We start from the raw sequence: 18364 nt of genomic DNA, 5'->3' as shown, positions 1-18364 counted from the left end.
GAAAAGTGTCCTTGATCCTCCTCTCATTTTTTGAGAATTCCGGCAGTAACTTTTCTAGATCCTGCATTTGGGCTTTGTTACATCTTATCGCCTCCATGAGTGTGAAAACTTCTGGACTCTCTTTCCTTTTTAAAACACCGCCTCCTTCTTCAAACGACGTATCCGCCGTTCTCCTCTTTCTCGATGTTTCAGAGACCGAGAGACTTCTGCCTATTTTTGATTGTCTGCTTATATGGGCTACGTTTTTATTTATGCCACCAGAATTACCGGGCTGGTGGTCTCCCGTTGCTTTTTGTTGTAAATCTTCAGTTGAACTAATATCTATTCCCACGAGGTGGGCCGTAATAATTTCCACGGGGCAGTGCGCCCTTACCCCGCTGAGGCTATCTACACCAGGAGATCGCCAGTCTCCCGGTGGCTCCGTTCGAGACCATATAACGCCTGGCCATTCACCCCTCGGCACGGGTCGCGTAACACCATGGGTTGCGAATTTTTTTGAAGAGTTTACTCCCTCTGTGTGGTGTCCCTCTTAGTCTGGCTTTTCCCCTTTGACCCGTTCGGCATGGGAGATCCTACCCGTAGCCATGCTACCGCCGACATGGCTCTCAGGATCATTAAAGCACTCAAGCTTCGTCACCACGACAAGGTGGAGACACCGTCGATGGAGTCGTTACTTTGAACTAGGAATATTTGATTTTTAAATGTATTTAATGGTTGCTCTGATATTGGGATTTCTAAAATCGGGTCTTCTTGCGAAGAAAGTTGTGTTTCATTTGAGTGTTTTATTTTCGGTTCTTCTTGTTGGGCTGGTACGACTGTTATGTCTGAAAGTATTTTAGTCTTCTTTTCCTCTGGGAATTTATGTTTTTCTTAAGCTAGTTGAAAATGTCCTATGTGGTAATTTTCGGGTTGGGATTCTTCTCTTGATTGATGTTTTTCGACTTCTTCATTGGCAAGTTCATCTATTTCTTGCACTATTTTGGCAATTTCATCAATATCAGGGTTATCGTTTTTATCTACGCAATATTCTGCGAAATCTTCTAAACGGTTTTCTTCCGTATCGAAATTTCCTAGTAAAGAATAATTTTCTGATAGATGTAGTTCAATTCTGGATAGGGCATCAGCAACAGAATTCTTTTTTCCTTTTCTATGTATGATGTTATATTCATTCTTTTCTAATCTTAGGCGCCATCTTACTAATTTTGAAGAGGGGTCTTTTAAATTGAATAACCAAATTGGTTTATGATCGGTAGCAATCGTAAATTTTCCACCAAAAAGGTAAGGTCTAAAGTATTTGGTAAAATTGATAATTGCCAATATTTCCTTTTCTATAGTTGAATAATTTTGTTCTGCGGGAGGCATTCTTGATAATACAGCTCCAATTGCTACGTTAGAAGCATCGGTTGTCAAGAGGTTTATTAGTTAAAACTTGTTCACATTTTTCGAAGGTTTCTAGGAATTCGGCAGAATGAATGATTTTGTCTCATTTTTTTAGACATTGAGTTAGCGGTTTTGTTAATTGCGAGAAATCTTTAATAAATTTTCTATAATATCCTAGCAAACCGAGGAATGATTTAATATCTCTAGCAGTAGTTGGTATGGGAAAATTATGGATTGCTTTTATTTTATTCGAATTGGGTTTTATACCGTGGGGTGTTACAATATGTCCTAAAAATTCTACATTTTGTTTTGAGAATTCCGATTTGTCTAATTGTACTTTTAATTTAGTTTCTCTTAATACTTTAAAGACTTGTTTTAGATTAGAGATGTGTTCCTGAAGGGAGGTCGAAAAAATTATCATATCGTCCATATAGACGAAACATATTTTGTTTCTTAGGTCTTTCAAAACGTAATCCATAACGCGTTGAAACGTCGCTGGAGCGTTCTTTAAACCAAACGGCATTCTGACATATTCGTAATGGCCGTGTTCTACGTTGAAGGCTGTTTTGTCAATAGAATTTTCTTCCATCTCTATTTGGTGGAATCCTGAAGTTAAATCCAAAGTAGTGAAGTAGTTATATTAGGAATGGGGTCATCAATCGTTTTTTCGTTTAATTTTCTATAATCAATGACAATTCTCCATTTTTTCTTTCCCGAGGCGTCCGCTTTCTTTGGTACAATCCAAATAGGACTGCTCCAAGCTGATGACGATGGTCGTATTATTCCGTCATTCAACATTTTTTCTATTTGTTTATTTACTTCTTCTTTATGGCAATGAGGAAACCGATAGGATTTAGTATGTACGGTATCACTTCTGTCGTTTTAATTTCATGTTTTATTTTGTTTGTGAAAGAAAGTCTAGTATTCTCATCATAAAATATGTTGCCTAAATGATCGGATATTTGTTGGGTGGTAAGGCATATTTGATCTACTAATCGTAGGATTTCTGGAAGTAGTCGACATTGGTTGAATGATTCTAGTATCATTTTTATTTGTTGGTTTAAACACATTTTGGGGTGGTCCAAACACTTCTTCATTCGTTAAAAATTTATGTTGAACTTGTTTAGATTGGATATTTATGGGTTGGCTTGGAAATTGTGGTTTTTGGTTAAATTGTTGATCATTATTGAAAGGTCTATTTGACATTTGACTAGTAGAGGGTGTAGGATTTGTTAGTTTGGGAGGAGGGTTAGTTTGTTGAAAGTTTTGTAAGTGTGAATAATTTTTTACAGGAAAATTACTATAATTTGGTTTTATTTGTTTTGGTGGGTTTTGTTTTTGAACGTTAGTGCTTGGGCGATTCTGAAAAACCATATTTTGTGTTTGTCTAAAATTTTCATCTTCCAAAACTGAATTCATTGCTTCTTCAAGGCTATCTGGTTTTTGAACAATTACATTATCTTTTTTATCGACCTTTTTTGGGTAATTGTTACCTTCCACAATCTGAAAAAATATAAAAATTATAATGGAGAACTTTATACAAGTGTAGAAGGGCAAACTTTTTAGTTTACCCCGATAAGTTACTGCGTAAAAATCAAAGTATTTTTCACAAAGAAAAATCTTCTATTTATCAGTAACTTGTCGTATTCAACAATTTTGACTATCAAAAAAATTATTAAGAAATAATACTTATCTTTTACGTTTCGGAGGCCAAAATCTGCCTCCGTCTTCAGAAATGGATAAAAAATTCGAATATATTCGCAGTTATTCAAAGAAGTTTTGAAAACTTCTTTGACATCTGTCGAATAAGTAGAGAAATAAACAATCAAAAAAGGAAAAGACGGGGGCAGATTTTGGCCTCCGAAACGTAAAAGATAAGTATTATTTGTTAATAATTTTTTTGATAGGCAAAATTGTTAAATACGACAAGTTACTGACAAATAGAAGATTTTTCTTTGTGAAAAATACTTTGATTTTTACGCAGTAACTTATCGTGGTAAACTAAAAAGTTTGCCCTTCTACACTTGTATAAAGTTCTCCATTATAATTTTTATATTTTTTCAGATTGTGGAAGGTAACAATTACCCAAAAAAAGTTCGATAAAAAAACTGATTTTTTCCTCCACAAAAATGACTTCCGTTGAATACATTATCTTGTAATCTAATAGTTGAATTTCTCATAAATACTTTCAAAGACTGTGACGAATATATATCGCTTTAGTCTGTGGGTCTATAGCGGCAAGAGAATTAATTTTAAAGATAAATCAACTTCTCAGTACTTGTATTCTTTTTGCAAAATCAAGGGGGTGTTCGTTTCTATCAGGGACAAGTGTAAAAAGTTGTTGTTCAAGGTTATCTGAATTTTGTCTATCACCAAATGTATTTCTCAATTCATTTCTTATTAAAATCCATGTGTTAAATTCCGTTTACCAATAATAATACTCAAGATACACTGATTTAGTGTATCGTCAGCACTATAATATTTATTATAAAATTTGTCAATTGCATTTATAAAAATTTCGAGGGTGTCTGGAGATCCATCATACAAAGGTATGGTGTCAGAATAAATTTTAAATAAAGTATAATTGATTTCGGTGGATTTCGGTGGACATATTTGAAACGGATAGAGAGACAAGCGACTGTACTGAATCTTCAATTTCAGGTTCGGTCATGTGTTATTGTCGCGATCTTATCGGAAAAGATTGCTCGGCGAGTCTATTCAAGATAAAAGTTTGCTTTCTTCATTTATTCAGAAAAGAATCACGGTAATAATATTGCGAAGTTTATCACAAGAATATTTCTGAAGCGTCGTTGTGTGTGTGTGAAATTAATACTCTCTTTATATCAGCGTATGATATGAATAGATTATTTTCTGTCTATTAATCATATCAAATCAAATCAAAATCAATTTATTCATCACTGTAAACTCCAATACAATTGCAAGAAAAAAAAGAAAAACAATGTATAGAGTCTGTTGGACTTGTCAGAAAATAGGATTAGATTAAAATTATGAACATAATATATGTGTATACACACTTTAAATAAATAAACATAGGCCCAGTACATACATCTATACAAATATTATACATACTAAACATATAAATTCTACATATTTAAGAATTCTTCTGTGGAGTAAAATGCCATATTTAACAAATAGTTGATATAATAGTATGATATAAGTAGCAAGTTATTCTTCAGCTTCTTTGTTTTACTATTTAATGAACACTATGCATTTATTGTTTGCAGTGAGCGAAGAAAGAGAAAAATGATTTGAATGTATGAAATGTTGTTTCGGCGTTTTTCACTTAATTGCTTCAATTTAAATCAGTATTTAAATTGTCTTTCTTAATCTACGTGACTTCTATAGTCCTGTCACCAATTTCAATTGCTATGAAAGAAAATGATGTGTTTTCGTTTTTGATTATGATAATCACTTTTCCGAAACTTCCACAAATATTTACGACAAAGATTTTAAAGAAATTTTGGAATCAAGTAGGAAAACTCGACTTACCTCGATGGTGTGTCGGTATTCTTTCCTGGAGGACGGTAGTAGCCGAGTTTGACACGATCCGGTCCTTTTGGTGGGTGGTTGGTGGACGAAGCTGGTTTCTTGTAGTGGACAAACAGTTGGTACTGAAGAAAATTCAGGATCGATTTTCTTCCACTATCCTACCGACTGCGCCAATTATAGTTTCGGACCACGGGAACCACTTTTTAAAAAGACTTTATTTGGATTTACAGACTTTATTGTACAGATGTTACTCTAACAATCGTACTAACAGAACTGACTCTTTCTTCAAGATAGGTAGCTTTTATAAGTTCATTATAACTTAGTCAGCATTTGATAAATAAGCATAAAGGAGGGTTTTATATACATAATTTGTATGTCTTTTATGAGACTGAAAGTCTGAAACCCTCCCTTCTAGACGAGACTCTACTGGAGAGCGAGCCGTTTCTGTTTCTAAATGCTGTCTCAATAGTCTGGGTCCTTAATAATTCTGGATTATCAATACGAAAAATTTCCTTATCAAGTTACATGCCTGAAAGGTACTTTGAGTGTTAAATCGAGATGGATCCCAAAAAAAAAATCTGTTTGAAGGACTGACACCAGCTTTGTCCCTGTACTTTAGGATTAAATCAATTGATTTAAAGCCGAAATTTCGAAGAATGAGAAGAGCAGTATTTTTCCATAATTTTCTTGAAAATTTTATTCTGGCCCATTTTTTTATTTGTTCTCTGGATAAATTGTCCATTTCATTTGATGAATCTTCGTTGTCAATCATTTCATAACTTGTAATCGTCTGTTATAAGGCGATACGTTTCCCCAGGCCTCTTCGTATTGAATATTGCCCCGTGTACTAGAGAATACTCCTGGAAGGAGTACTTCTGACTCATCCTAGTTGTGTAATGTATTATTTTAGATTCCAAATATATTCGAAATTTCGCAATCTGTTTTGGGCAAATCACATTTTTTCCTTCTGAATTGAATTTTTTGTGTTTCTAGTCCTCGGATTTCTAGATTAAAAAGCAAATATAAGTCCTCCATTTTCTTCTTGCCCTCATCTTCCTGTTTTTTAATGAATTCTATTTCCAATAATTTACATTTTTTTTTCAATTCAGCGGTTAACAACATAGATGTAGCAGGAGACCTGTATAGGTTTGAAATTTCATCCAATCCTGCAACTTTTTCAATTCCTTTTATTATTAAATATACTTTAGAAGGATCAAAAGCATCAGTGAGGTTGTTTATTTGAGGATTAACTTATCTCATAGCTAAAATCAATCTCCCAATTGCTCTCATATTGGATCTTATTTATTGACCGTGATGTTCAGCTGTGTATTATCTACATAAATAATTTGCATATGTAATAACTAGGTCATCATACCTGATCGCATTAACATCATCTTCATTTAATACTGAAAAAATATTTCCTCTCAACACTGTAGAAGCTTTAGGGTGTAATTTATTTTCAAACTTCCTGCATTGAGCTTGTATATTATTTCTCCCATTCTTTTTTCTTTCACTGGCATAAATTTTTCCAAATGATGTCTCATACTAAATTTACTATATTACCCCAAACAACTTGAAACATGGAACATATTTCTTTCACTTTTTAACTTTCGTTTGATGAATTGGTTCCTTACAAACAATGCCATTTTGATATTTATCTTTTATTTGAGACTTAAATAAAGGATCTCCCTTTTTCTTGAGTTTGTCCAGAAGAGGTCTTCTGACTCTTTTGGAATATTTATTATCTATCTCACCTCTCTTTCAATCTTGTGTACTTCAGTGTAGTGGCGGTAAACTTTGAACAAACGTTTTTGACAAAAGCAACAACGCTTCTTCTTCCTGATTTATATATACCCTTCTATAGGAATATCTCTTAGATGATATCTTTGAATAGTTCAATCCGACAAAATGTTTAATTTATTTTAAAATTTTTGAATTTGTAATACATAACAGACTGCATGTAGTCTCATGTTTAGTTTAAGAATTTAATTTTTCATTATTTTATTTAACGTGTTACATTTAGTATGGGTTATTGAGGAATTATTTGTTTGAATCAAAATAACAATCTCCATTGATTACACTGAAGAACATAGATGAAACATATCATTCAAGTTTTCCAATTGACGGTAATTTATGATGGCATCAACTATTTAACCTGTTGTATCAGTAGTTTTTTCAATAAAATCACCACAAACAATTTTTCCAACCATTGCCTTTGTCATATGTTCGTTCATTATTAGTTGACATGTTCATAGAACTCAAACCGAATTATCTACATCTTGGATCTCTATTTCCACATCTACAAATACATTTCTTGAAGGTGAAACATACCATTCAAGGCGTTCAACTCATGGAAATTTACCATGTCATTAGTAATACTAGTTATATCACGATTATAATTGACATCTTCTGTTTCAACACTCTCACGATTATAATTGACATCAACACATACTTTTGTGTAATCCATTTTCAGCCCGGCTTCGGAATGTACATCAACTTCATTACAATTATCAGTCTCTTTAGTAAATCCATTACCATCATCGTCCTCATCTTTATTGTCATCATATTCTTCGATTGTCGCTGTCTATTTTCATCATTGTATTCGGTTCTTCATCCTGTATTGCAATATTTCTTTCAAAGTACTGCAAAAAAAGAAAATTGGAAATACATACGAACATACCTACATAATACATGGACTGAAAAGTCTCGGGCCTAACATAAAGATGGCGCCAGTCTTATCGCATTCACAGCTTTTTCAGTTAGTATCGACCTTCAAAAGAAAGCTGTTGAAATTTCATGATATTCTATTCATAAGTGTGTGAGTTATTGTGCTAAGAGTGACACTACTTTTGTTATTTTCAAAACAATGTTGTAATATTACACTACTTCTTAATGGCAAAAAATACCGTTCAAGCGACGCACCGGCTTGAAGTGTCTTCAAACGTAGTCGTAGAGACACCGATGATGCAGAAAGTAGTGGACGTCCAAATGAGGCAGTAACACCAGAAAACATAAAGAAATCCACAAAATCGTTTTGAATGATGCAAAAGTGAAGTTACGTGAGTTAGCTGATATAATGATAAAAATGTCAAAAGAATGGTTTGCTTTATACTGTATGTGCATTAGACTATGAGAAAGCTCTGTTCTAAGTGGGTGCCGCCCGAGCTCACCGTCGACCAAAAATAAGAACGTTCCGAAGATTCTGAGCAGTGTTTGGTTATGTTCAAACATAACACGGTCGAACATAACATTTCGACCAAATGTTTACGAATATTTGCATTAGTAGACGTGGACATATTGAATGGCCAGCGAGGTCGCGAGACTCAAATCCGTTGAATTACTTTATGGGGGGCCATCTGAGGAAAGTTGTTTATAAAACGAAACCAGCAAATACAAGAAAGGTTATAAAATTGGTTTAACCAGTTGTCACCTGCAACTGGGGTAAGATATAGCACTACCAGACTGAAACAGTGAAACTTCACCTGAATGTAATTGACATTTTCGGGATACCCCCATTTCTTCCCTGTCGCTGTGAACAAGTCCTCAGCTGCAACGGATCCATGGAGCTCAGGATCCCCCAGTAGCATTGCCTGGCCGCCCTTAGGGTACTTACAGAGTGGTGCCGAGATGTACGCATGTAGCCGGGATGGTAGCTTACTCGCTTAGTCGATGAGTACCTGACCGGAAGGAGGAGTGTTCACGTTGGCGCTGTTATAATCGCTGGTTCCTTCCTTGCAGTTCTGTGTTGTCAGTCAAGATGGATGAATTAGAAGAAACAATGTTGCTTGACAGTACTGCTACTAAGTGGCTTCTATTGTTTAGTAATGACCGTGAGTTTAGTATTCACCCTGTGAATATGGAAAGAGAACATTACGGTGAGTTTCATCATCTATACAAAAAGCTAAGAATCCATCCTGGTAGATTTTTTCAATACCTACGGATGCAAAAAGAAACGTTTGATTACATGCATGACCTTGTATCCCCTAAACTGCAAAAGACTTGGTGTAATCTTCACAGAAATCCCATTTTACAAAGAAACGACTTGTCCTAACATTGCGGTATCTAGCCACAGGTGCATCATTCAGACATTTGTCATTTTCATTTCGAATGGGAGTTTCCACAGTAAGCAATATTGTGAAAGAAACAGTTGAAGCCTTATGGGAAGTTTTGCAACCTATACAAATGCCAGTACCCACAGTAAAACATTTTGAAAACATAGCTCGAGATTTTGAAGTAATGTGGAACTACCCCAACTGTATTGGTTGCATTGACGGCAAGCATGTTAAAATAAAAGCGTCTCCAGATTCAGGCACAATGTTCTACAATTATAAGCATTACTTTTCTGTTGTTCTACAAGGTGTGGCTGACAGCCATCATAGATTCATTTCAATAGATGTTGGTGGGTTCGGAAAGCAAAGTGATGGAGGAACCTTTCGTACATCAGATATATATGAAATGATAAAGAACAATACCTTGCAACTTCCCACTGCCAAATGTTTACCTAATAGTAATATCCTAACTCCTATGGTCTTTCTCGGAGGCGATGCCTACCCTTTGATGAGAAATGTAATGAAACCTTACAATGAGGGCAACATTTTACCTGACGAAGACATGTACAATAAACGACACTCCAGAGCTAGGCAATCTGTGGTGTGTGCGTTTGGCATTTTGTATGCAAAATGTAGGATATTCTCTAAATCTATTGAGACTACCGCAAAAACAGCTGATAAAATTGTTAAATGTTGTTGTGTGTTGCAAAACACAATAATTGATCGTGAAGGTGTTGAACATCACCTAAATCAGGTAGAACCACTATCTAAGAAAATGACAATTAACCCCGGTGGTACCAGAGGCCGTCAACCAACTCAAGCCAAACAGATTCGGGACTTGTTAAAAATGTATTTCAGTTCTAACTCTATCCAATATGGAAATTAACATAACTCACCAAGATATCTATCCGATCTGCTATCAAGATTTAAACAGTTTGTTCGTCCCTCTATATTATACTATGATATACCTAGAATTAGTTATTATCCTGTAATAAACACTTTTGAATTACTCAACATAATTTCGTGTAATTATTACTTTAAGTGTATGCAGCCTCGTATTGTAGATAACAAACCATTTGTAGTTATTGATACTGTAATTCTACAAAAAAACCTACCCACATAATTGAATACAGGGAAACCTAGTAAATAATTATCAGTAACCTAACAAATAGTCAAACTGTATACAACTGAGTACAATCAAGAATGTATTCAATAAGAATGTACAATAAATATTTCATTATGAACATTGAACCAAAACTAGATACAAATGAAGTCTAAAGGTCTGTAAATGTAGGCTCATCTTGAAAGAGATCAGCAAGTCCTTCATCACTTTTGTGAGCAGTGCGAGATGTCATCTCCAACACCGGTCCGCTTGAAACTGTTGGTGAGTAAGAGGAGTAGGAGGAACCAGGCGAGTATCTAGGTGTGCTTCTAAGTTCTGATGAGCTTTTGGAGGCAGGAATGACCGCTTCCAAGGGCTGCTGTTCACCGTAAGCGTAACGTTAAACCAACTGTTGTATTTCATTCCTGAACATAAGCTTACATTCTTGTTTAATGAGTTTTTTATGAGGAAGGAGACTATAAAAAAAATTAATATCTTCATTTATACCGGATCCGGATGTTTTTAAGGAAGTCTCATGTTGTCTTGCTTTCAAAAAGCTTAGCTTTTCTTTTTCCACTTCAATTAGAGCATTGCCAATAGCTTCATTCCTGCTTTTACGTTTTCTGCTAGGGATAGAGAATCTTGGCTCATCTACACAGGTTTCTGCTAGTTCTTCTTGATTTTCAAATATTTTTCCGACATCTTCAGGCAGACTATTCTCTAACTGTTGGTCCAGAGGTTCAACAACAACAGAAAAGTCACCATCTGAACTTGCTTGTGAGCAATTTAAAGAACGTGGGGCAGCAGATAAATTTCCACTTGATGATCGATTTGACATTTGATTCAAGAGAAACTTCATAGCTTCGCGGTGAGGCCAGTTAGACTTAAATACCTTCGTGCCACCTTTGTCACCAGATTTCAATTTTGGAATCTTCGCACATTCAGATCGAAAATAATCCCTTAGGTACTTCCATTTTTTCTGGACGGTGTCTCCTGAAATTAAACGAAAATATTTAGAATACAATCCTTATTCTTATTTATGGAGTTGTAAATAAAATGTGATTTGTAAACATAAAATAACACCATTCACCATTAAACCAAAAAATTAGCCAAAATGAAACTCCAAAAGTAGCCTCGAAGCCTTGGTTTGATATGTTAGGTTAGGTTACAATAGATTATACAATATTTTAAAATATAAAAATAAACCATTAAACCAAAAAATGAGGTGAAATGAAACCTATAGCCTCATAGCCTTGATTAGGTTAGGATTGGTTAGTAAGTGATAATATTTAACTCACGGGAAACTTCCAGTTCGATTGACACTTCGTTCCATAACTTGGCTAGAATGTGTCTGTTGTGATGATCCGGATGTGCCAGAAACACGTGTCCGCGGTTTGCCCCCCTTTTTGGAGTGTTATGTCCACTAATTGTTCAATTTTTGATTTGTACATCATACATACTCGATAAAATCTCGATATATATATATATATATATATATATATATATATATATATATATATATATACCTATACATATATAACAGTTGTTTTCGCTTTATTTCGTGTTTATCTCGTGTTGTATACATTATCTATTCGCTCAAAATCAGTTTTATTTTTATAAAAATGCAATATTATACTCTGGAAGTATAGTTGCCGTGCATCTAGCGCTTTGCTCTCGTTATATAAAAGATGAAGGATAATTGAAATTTTTATTATGGATTATTTTCAAGATCCACTTTTGGGTGACTTATCTTTGGATTTTATTTCTATTTCCCTATCACCCGTATTAATTTTCAAAGTTTTGTACATCGGCATGTTTTTGAAATATTGTGCGGAAGGTAGAAAAAATGTCTTATTTGAATTTATCGTGAGAGTTTTACTGGCAAACCATTCGATAATATTTGGAAAGTCATTTTCGACGATGGTTTTCAATGTGTTCGAATGATAAATAACTACCGTGTTATCGGCAAAAGTCACTATGTCACCAGATATATCTGGTGGTCATTTAGATATAAAAAGGTCATTTAGATATATATCTAAAAGGAGTGGACCGAAGACTGTTCCTTGCAATACCCCGTATTCCATTGTTTTGCTTGAGCTCCTTGTCTCTCCAACCATGACTTTATATTGTCTATTTTTATCTATTGTTTATTTTTATTTAAATTTTTGAAGATTTGTGTTGTTACATATGCCATTGCATCTTCCGTCGACCTACCCTCTCTAAATCCGAACTGTTTGGTAGAATTTTGTATTCATTTAAATAATTTGTTATTCTTTCTTTTAAGATGTTCTCGAATATTTTATCTAGATTACTTATGAGCGATATTGGCATATAGTTAATTATCTCTTCCATACTTCCGGATTCATGAGTTGGTTTTATTATAGCATCAATGAAAGCTGTTGGAAATTGTCCTGTTCGTATAGCCTTGTTGATAAAAAAGGTGAGCGGTTCAGAAATCTGATTTACAATTATCTTCAATGTTTCTGATCGGAAGCCATCTGGTCCAGGGGATTTCTTTGATATGAGAGATTGGATAATTTTTTTTACTTCTTTTTCGTTGGTTTCAGAAATGAATATTGAGCTCCTCACCTTCGCAACTCAAAGTTGATAAGGGTATAGGGATAGGAGGTACCTATCTTAGAGCGTGAACATTCACCTATTGTATTGTCGCAACTCAGTTCTCGCTTGGCTATTAACGAGAGGATTTTATTCGCTGTTTCACCCGCTCATTTATTCATCCCAAATAATGAAAGAACTCATTTAAAACTTAATAAAATATTTATTGTGAAAGAAACGGAAAAATACTTTAAATAAACTCACACTCAATGTTAATAAAAAAAATACATTAAAATAATCAAAAAACTTACATTATACTGCCACCCAGCAGGATTGAAGAAAAGGAGATGTGCTGCATTTCTGAAGACCCAATCGATACGTAAATGAATACTGTCTGTTGACTGTTAACTGTTAATGATCTTGACCTCCCTCAATATTTATAAAGAATTATACGCTGACATTGCGACTTTGATCCGGTCACTGTACTGAGGTAAAATGCACAGCATGCAATGTGTGCCAAGTTTGCATATTTGGAGATTGTTTTATATTCCATATCCTGTGATCGGATCAATTTCGATGTCTATGAACTTGAAATATCAAAAGATGGAATTCTGAATACTGAGTGTTCTTGTGTTAAAATATTGAAGTGAGGTTAGAATATCTTTCAATTCATATATTTACTCAAATGAATCTGAATCATTTCATGATTATTTTCTATATTTGACAGTATCTTCAATAAATTATGATGGAAATTTAATAAGAAGTTTATTGTCCCAATCTGAATCTGTGACATTAATAGAAAAAAATTACACACGAAAAAATCGAATAAAAAGGGCACAAAAAAAATTTGTACATGAAGTTTTTTTTTTCGTTGTTTAGGTTGATTTTCATCATACTGCATCGACTTCCCTATTATTCGTTAGATTCTCCACAGGTAACATGTTCAATACCCTATCAGCAGTCAAAGGTATAATACCGCATTTATCGAATCCGGTCATTATATTTTAAGGTCTGTTGTCTTCAAGTGATTCTAATAGCTTCCTTAATAAACCTGGAAAGACGTTTTTGGGAATACCAGATTCCTTTCTTCCAGGTCCTTTTTTATATAATTCAACTATCTTTCTCCATGCCACCTTCAATGGCTTGAAAAAGGCAACGTCCAACTAAGGATTGCATCAAGTGGGCGGAGTTACTGGGTAAAAATATAAAACTAATATTGTTCTCTGAGCACTCTTGTATCGATTGTACTGATAGGTGCGACAATAAATTGTCACCAGTTAATATTTTGCCAGGTAACTTCTTCCAGTATGGTATGGCAATTGAATGTAACCAATCTTCGAAACAAGTTGTCGAACCATACCGATTTACTACGATTATATCTTGTACGGGGGTGCCCCTCCAGTAGTCCAAGAATCATACATGTTCACGGCTTTGTAGCAATTATGGAATCTAATGAGCACCCATTTAGCACCTTATTCTCTTGCCATTATTTATTGAGAAAAGTACTATAAAAACTCAGTACATACGTCATGGTGGTTTTCAAGTTCATGAGCCCCATAGGCATTATAGAATCTAGGTTTAGTATGAATATCTAGTGAGCACCTAATAAGCACTTTATTTTGATTGTCTATGTATTAGTTTACGAGCATCTCAAGACTTTATTGCGTATTGTTAATTTTTTTCGTAAATCAGATATCTCGAATTTTTTTCCGCTTATTCACGGTCGTTTTCATCTTAATTTCTAGCAAGCACCTAATTAGCACTTCATTACCACGCTTAGTTTATACCTGATCGAGCATTCGTCCTCGTTTTTGAAAGACCTGATTCTTAGATCTGTTGTTTAGCGAATTTGGAAGCTTTTGTTTATTAATTAGAAAATTTTACGATCCTCACCGTTTAGAGCACTTAATTAGCACCTAATAGTGTTTCCTTAACATTCATTATTTCGTTATTTTCATTGCGTTGCTAGCATAACATAATGCTAGTATTTTCATTGCGTTGCTAGCATAACATAATGCTAGCAACGCAACTTTGAGTATTGAGTTGCGGTGTAAGTTACAGAGCACCTAATTTTTCACTTCGTTACCTAAAAAGCACCTGAAAAGTTCCTAATTTTGGCATTTTGTGAATGCAATTTCCGTACTTTGCGTCGCTGGCGTAACAGAGCTGAAGAATTGGGAATCACTCAGTCGACTGTGTCAAAAACAGTTTCATTTGTAATGAACAAAATAGTTGAAAAGTCCCATTTATAGATCAAATTTCCGTCAACCCAACTCAAAATAAACGAAGCACAGCAAGCGTGGCAAGAAAAATTTCAGTTTCCAAGTGCTATTCTGCCGTGTGAAAGTAAAAAGCAGTAAGTGCAATGATAATGATTTCGAGATATTGTCATTTTAGTCTTTTTTGTTCTACGCAATTTATTTTTATTTTGATTTCAAATAAAAAGACATTGAATATCGTTATTGAATATGTATTATTTTTTCACAAAAGAGAAAATTCTCTTACTTTGGCTTTTGTGGAGAAATCAGCAGTTACTGCTGTTTGCCTAAAAGTAGTGCAATAAAAAAATGATATTCGAAACAGTAAAAGTAAGTAATATTTCAGATTCATGTAAATAATATCGGCTCCATGAATAAAACAAATACAAAATGAATCAAGCAGTTTATTATAAAGCAAAGCAAAAAAACATTGACATGACACTAAAAGAAAACAATCAGTAGGTACCTATATTATTAACAAATTAATCGTCGTTATCTATCAAATCTTCTACATCAGCTTCTCTCAATGAAAGCCAGAACTGTCGTCTGTTTTCAGGCATGAGGGGACATAGTTGCGAAATTATGCCTTGTTTCTTTCGTGTAGAGACACCTCTAGAATTATCCCGTAGTTTATTGGGAATTTCTAGTTTGAAATTTACTTTAAGAAAATTATATTCTTTAAACTTTTCGTCATCAATATTGTTTTTATAAAATAATAATCGGCTCCCTCGTCTGAACTGAACCACAGATATATCGCAGAGTAAAGGTCTATCTTTTTGTTTGGATTTGGCTTTTGAATCTCCAGGCTTCCAGTTCAAAACATCATCATTTGTCAAACATATTGCGTTCATTTTTCTCCCATTGGAATTTTCTACGGCCTTGACAAAATCGTTGAAGTCATAAATGTTACCTTTGTTTGTAGTTTTCATACTCTGTTCCACCCCGTGATGAACAGAATCCGCACTCATGAATGTGTGGCCAGCCTCAAAATACTTGATGGTAATTTCAGACGCGGCTATTACATTTTAATTTATAATTGTGACAAACATGGTGTATAAGCACCAATTTTTATTTTGGGCAGAGCAGTTGTCTGTCCAATACATCACTTTAAGGTAATCTCTTTCTTCAACTAAAGCTTTATAATATGCAGATGCAATTTCTTCTTTCTTCCTACCAGCCACAGCTTCATGCCATAAAACTGCTATATTTTTTTAACGTCTCTACTCTTCACATCTGTCATTGATGCAAATGTTAGATGAAAAACTACAATTCTTCTTGTAAAAAATGTTTTTTGGCTTGCGGGAATCCTTGGCAGCATTATTACTTTTTGCAAGTCTACACTCCTCACTGCTTCGGTTTCTATCTTTTTCCTTGCCACATCTTTCCTGTACTCTACTCTTCTTAATTTGGCAAATTCAATATGCTGTAACCATTTCATACATGTTGTACAAGAGGCTCGAAATTTAGTAGTTGAAGATTCCAGAGCTGACAGATTCAGATCAGTAGTAGCAGTTTTACCAGTACTATTTCTCTGTGTTGTTTCATATTCATTAGAACCTTCTGCATTTTTAAGATTTTCGTCTACTTCTACTACTGTGGCTGTTGCCTCATTATGCGATTTAATATGCTGAATCTGCATCATGCAGTGGTCGCACTCCTCATTTCCTAATTTTGTAAAGCTTATGTTCATGTCAGACACTACTTTCCGATATGTGTAATAGCTAATTTTATTTTGCGGAAATTTCTGAAGATAATCAGCATGCATACTTCTAATTGTGATATCGTGAGGTAGATACAAACGGTTAGGAGCATGTTCTCTTCGGTAGTGACTTATACATGGATGAAAGGATGAAATATGTTGTTGCAGAATTTCACGATTACACTTATTTTTCGGTGCTGCTAATCCTCGTCTGTCTCTATTTGGGGTTATGCTATCCGGTGCCAAATTTTTAAAAACCGTTGTAATGAATTTATCATTTTTTTCGTCATAGCCAAGAGTTCTCAAAAAAAATTTTTTGCATATAGTCTGAGAATGTGCGTTTTCATCAGGTAACGTATACATCAAAGATCTACTTCTCTTCCGTACTTCCACCTTCGTTGTTGAACGTGCTTTACCTTTTTGTTCAATTCGACCATGTACCCAAGATCTTCTTGTATTGTAATCCATTTTATAGAATTCATTCCAAATGGCTACTCTTCTCTGTTCATTTATTTTTTCCACACATCTCTTCTTGCATGCACATGGGCTCCTTAATTGATGACTGTTCTTATCCCTTTCCCTCCTCTCTGAATTTTTCCTTAGTCTTCTCTTTTTTCGGGTACAGATTATTTCATTATTCATGTTTTCATGTTCATTAGCTTCGCAACTTGTATTATCTTCTGAGCTCTCAGATTGTTGATAATTCGGATCAACAATTGAATCGTCAGAGTATCCAGTAATTTCACCAATTTCTTCATCGTTTTGTGCATTTTTAGCCGATGTTTGTAAAAGTTCTGAAATAACGAAGTCATTATTTATAGTTTGAATCACATTCATTAAAAAATCATGTGCTTACCTCTGTGATAAGATGCTGTCTCATAAGAAAATGCTTCAGTAGTAGTTGTTTGAATAATAATAGGTTCATCTATTTCTTCTTTGTTTTGAACTTCATTAGCTAAAGTTCTTGAGTCCGGTGTTGTAAGGTCTAAAATATAAAATTATATTGGATTTCTGTATGAACATGTCTAAATAATCCAATAAAATATTCTATTTACTTCATTTCAATAATATACATACCTTGAGCTAATACTTCCGTTCGATTATCTGTTGCCAAAGAAACTAAATATTTGCCCCGTGACATTTTATTTGAAACTTCTTGATAAACACAAAGTATATTTCAAAATGTTAGTTGGCGTACCGAGCAAGTTCTCGCATGTCTACGCACGCCAAGAAACTGAGAGCAACTAACTACCACAGTAAAGTTGAAGCCTGCGCAAATTCATGCGAGGACAAAACGTGTCATGTGACGTTTAGAACAAAAGCAGTATCTGGTAAAATACTTCCTCGTGTCTTGAAATAATACAAACAACATATACAAAAGTAGAGGTAAAAGGCAGTAACAAATGAAGAAAGTAGATACTGCTTTTTACATTCACATTTGAAATTATCTTAGGAGTAACTGTGTAGGTAAACAGCAGTAATGTATTATTGAGTTAGATACTGCCTATTACCATAACACTGTGGTGCCAAATCGTCAGTTACTGCCGTTTGCCTTACGATTTATGGCCTAAGTTGATTCGTAAATGTATACCAAACCATGTGTGGAGTTAGCGCAGTTACTGCTTAGGTATGCAACATCAATATCTGATTTTTGGCAAAAGTGTTACTTACTGCCCTTTACCTTCACACGGCAGTATTGAAGTAATTGATTGCACGCATGTTCAGATTTTAAAATCAAATCAACATGGTGATGAATACATCAACAGAAAGGGATTGGCGACTTTAAATGTGCAGGCAACATGTAACTCAG

The 18364-nt window shown here is 34.5% G+C and overlaps 2 protein-coding genes across 2 annotated transcripts in view; both read right to left on the bottom strand.

Annotated features, from left to right (window-relative positions):
- Positions 1–870: 870 nt before the first annotated feature.
- Positions 871–18247, bottom strand: LOC141484170 (uncharacterized). The gene is made up of 8 exons (XM_074179266.1): positions 17632–18247; positions 17411–17539; positions 16180–17348; positions 8568–8630; positions 8373–8498; positions 7343–7474; positions 4891–5012; positions 871–1108 (listed from the first exon to the last, which is right to left on the bottom strand). The coding sequence occupies exons 1-8, from the start codon at positions 17693–17695 to the stop codon at positions 871–873; spliced, it is 2043 nt and encodes a 680-aa protein (XP_074035367.1). The 5' UTR covers positions 17696–18247.
- LOC141484210 (uncharacterized) overlaps positions 3454–18364 on the bottom strand; it is a 27524-nt gene continuing 12613 nt past the window's right edge. The window contains exon 2 of the mRNA XM_074179295.1: positions 3454–7532. The gene's annotated coding sequence lies outside the window, so the exon portion shown is untranslated. The remainder of the gene's footprint in view (positions 7533–18364) is intronic.

This window comes from Leptinotarsa decemlineata, unplaced genomic scaffold (genome assembly GCF_025532065.1).
Source record: "Leptinotarsa decemlineata unplaced genomic scaffold, Ldec_3_MD MMD2_tig00005002_RagTag_RagTag, whole genome shotgun sequence".
In the NCBI taxonomy this organism is placed as follows: Eukaryota; Metazoa; Arthropoda; class Insecta; order Coleoptera; family Chrysomelidae; genus Leptinotarsa; species Leptinotarsa decemlineata.
The sequence above is the reverse complement of the archived record's forward strand: the minus strand, read 5'-3'. Positions and strand labels throughout refer to the sequence as shown.

Excerpts from the sequence above, each read along its gene's own strand:
- LOC141484170 (XM_074179266.1), bottom strand. The coding sequence starts at position 17,695 with ATGTCACGGGGCAAATATTTAGTTTCTTTGGCAACAGATAATCGAACG. Across the intron at positions 8,631-16,179 it reads GGAGTGTAGACTTGCAAAAA|AACTGCAAGGAAGGAACCAG; the intron begins GTAATAATGCTG and ends CTGACAACACAG. Across the intron at positions 8,499-8,567 it reads ACACTCCTCCTTCCGGTCAG|TACCCTAAGGGCGGCCAGGC; the intron begins GTACTCATCGAC and ends CCACTCTGTAAG.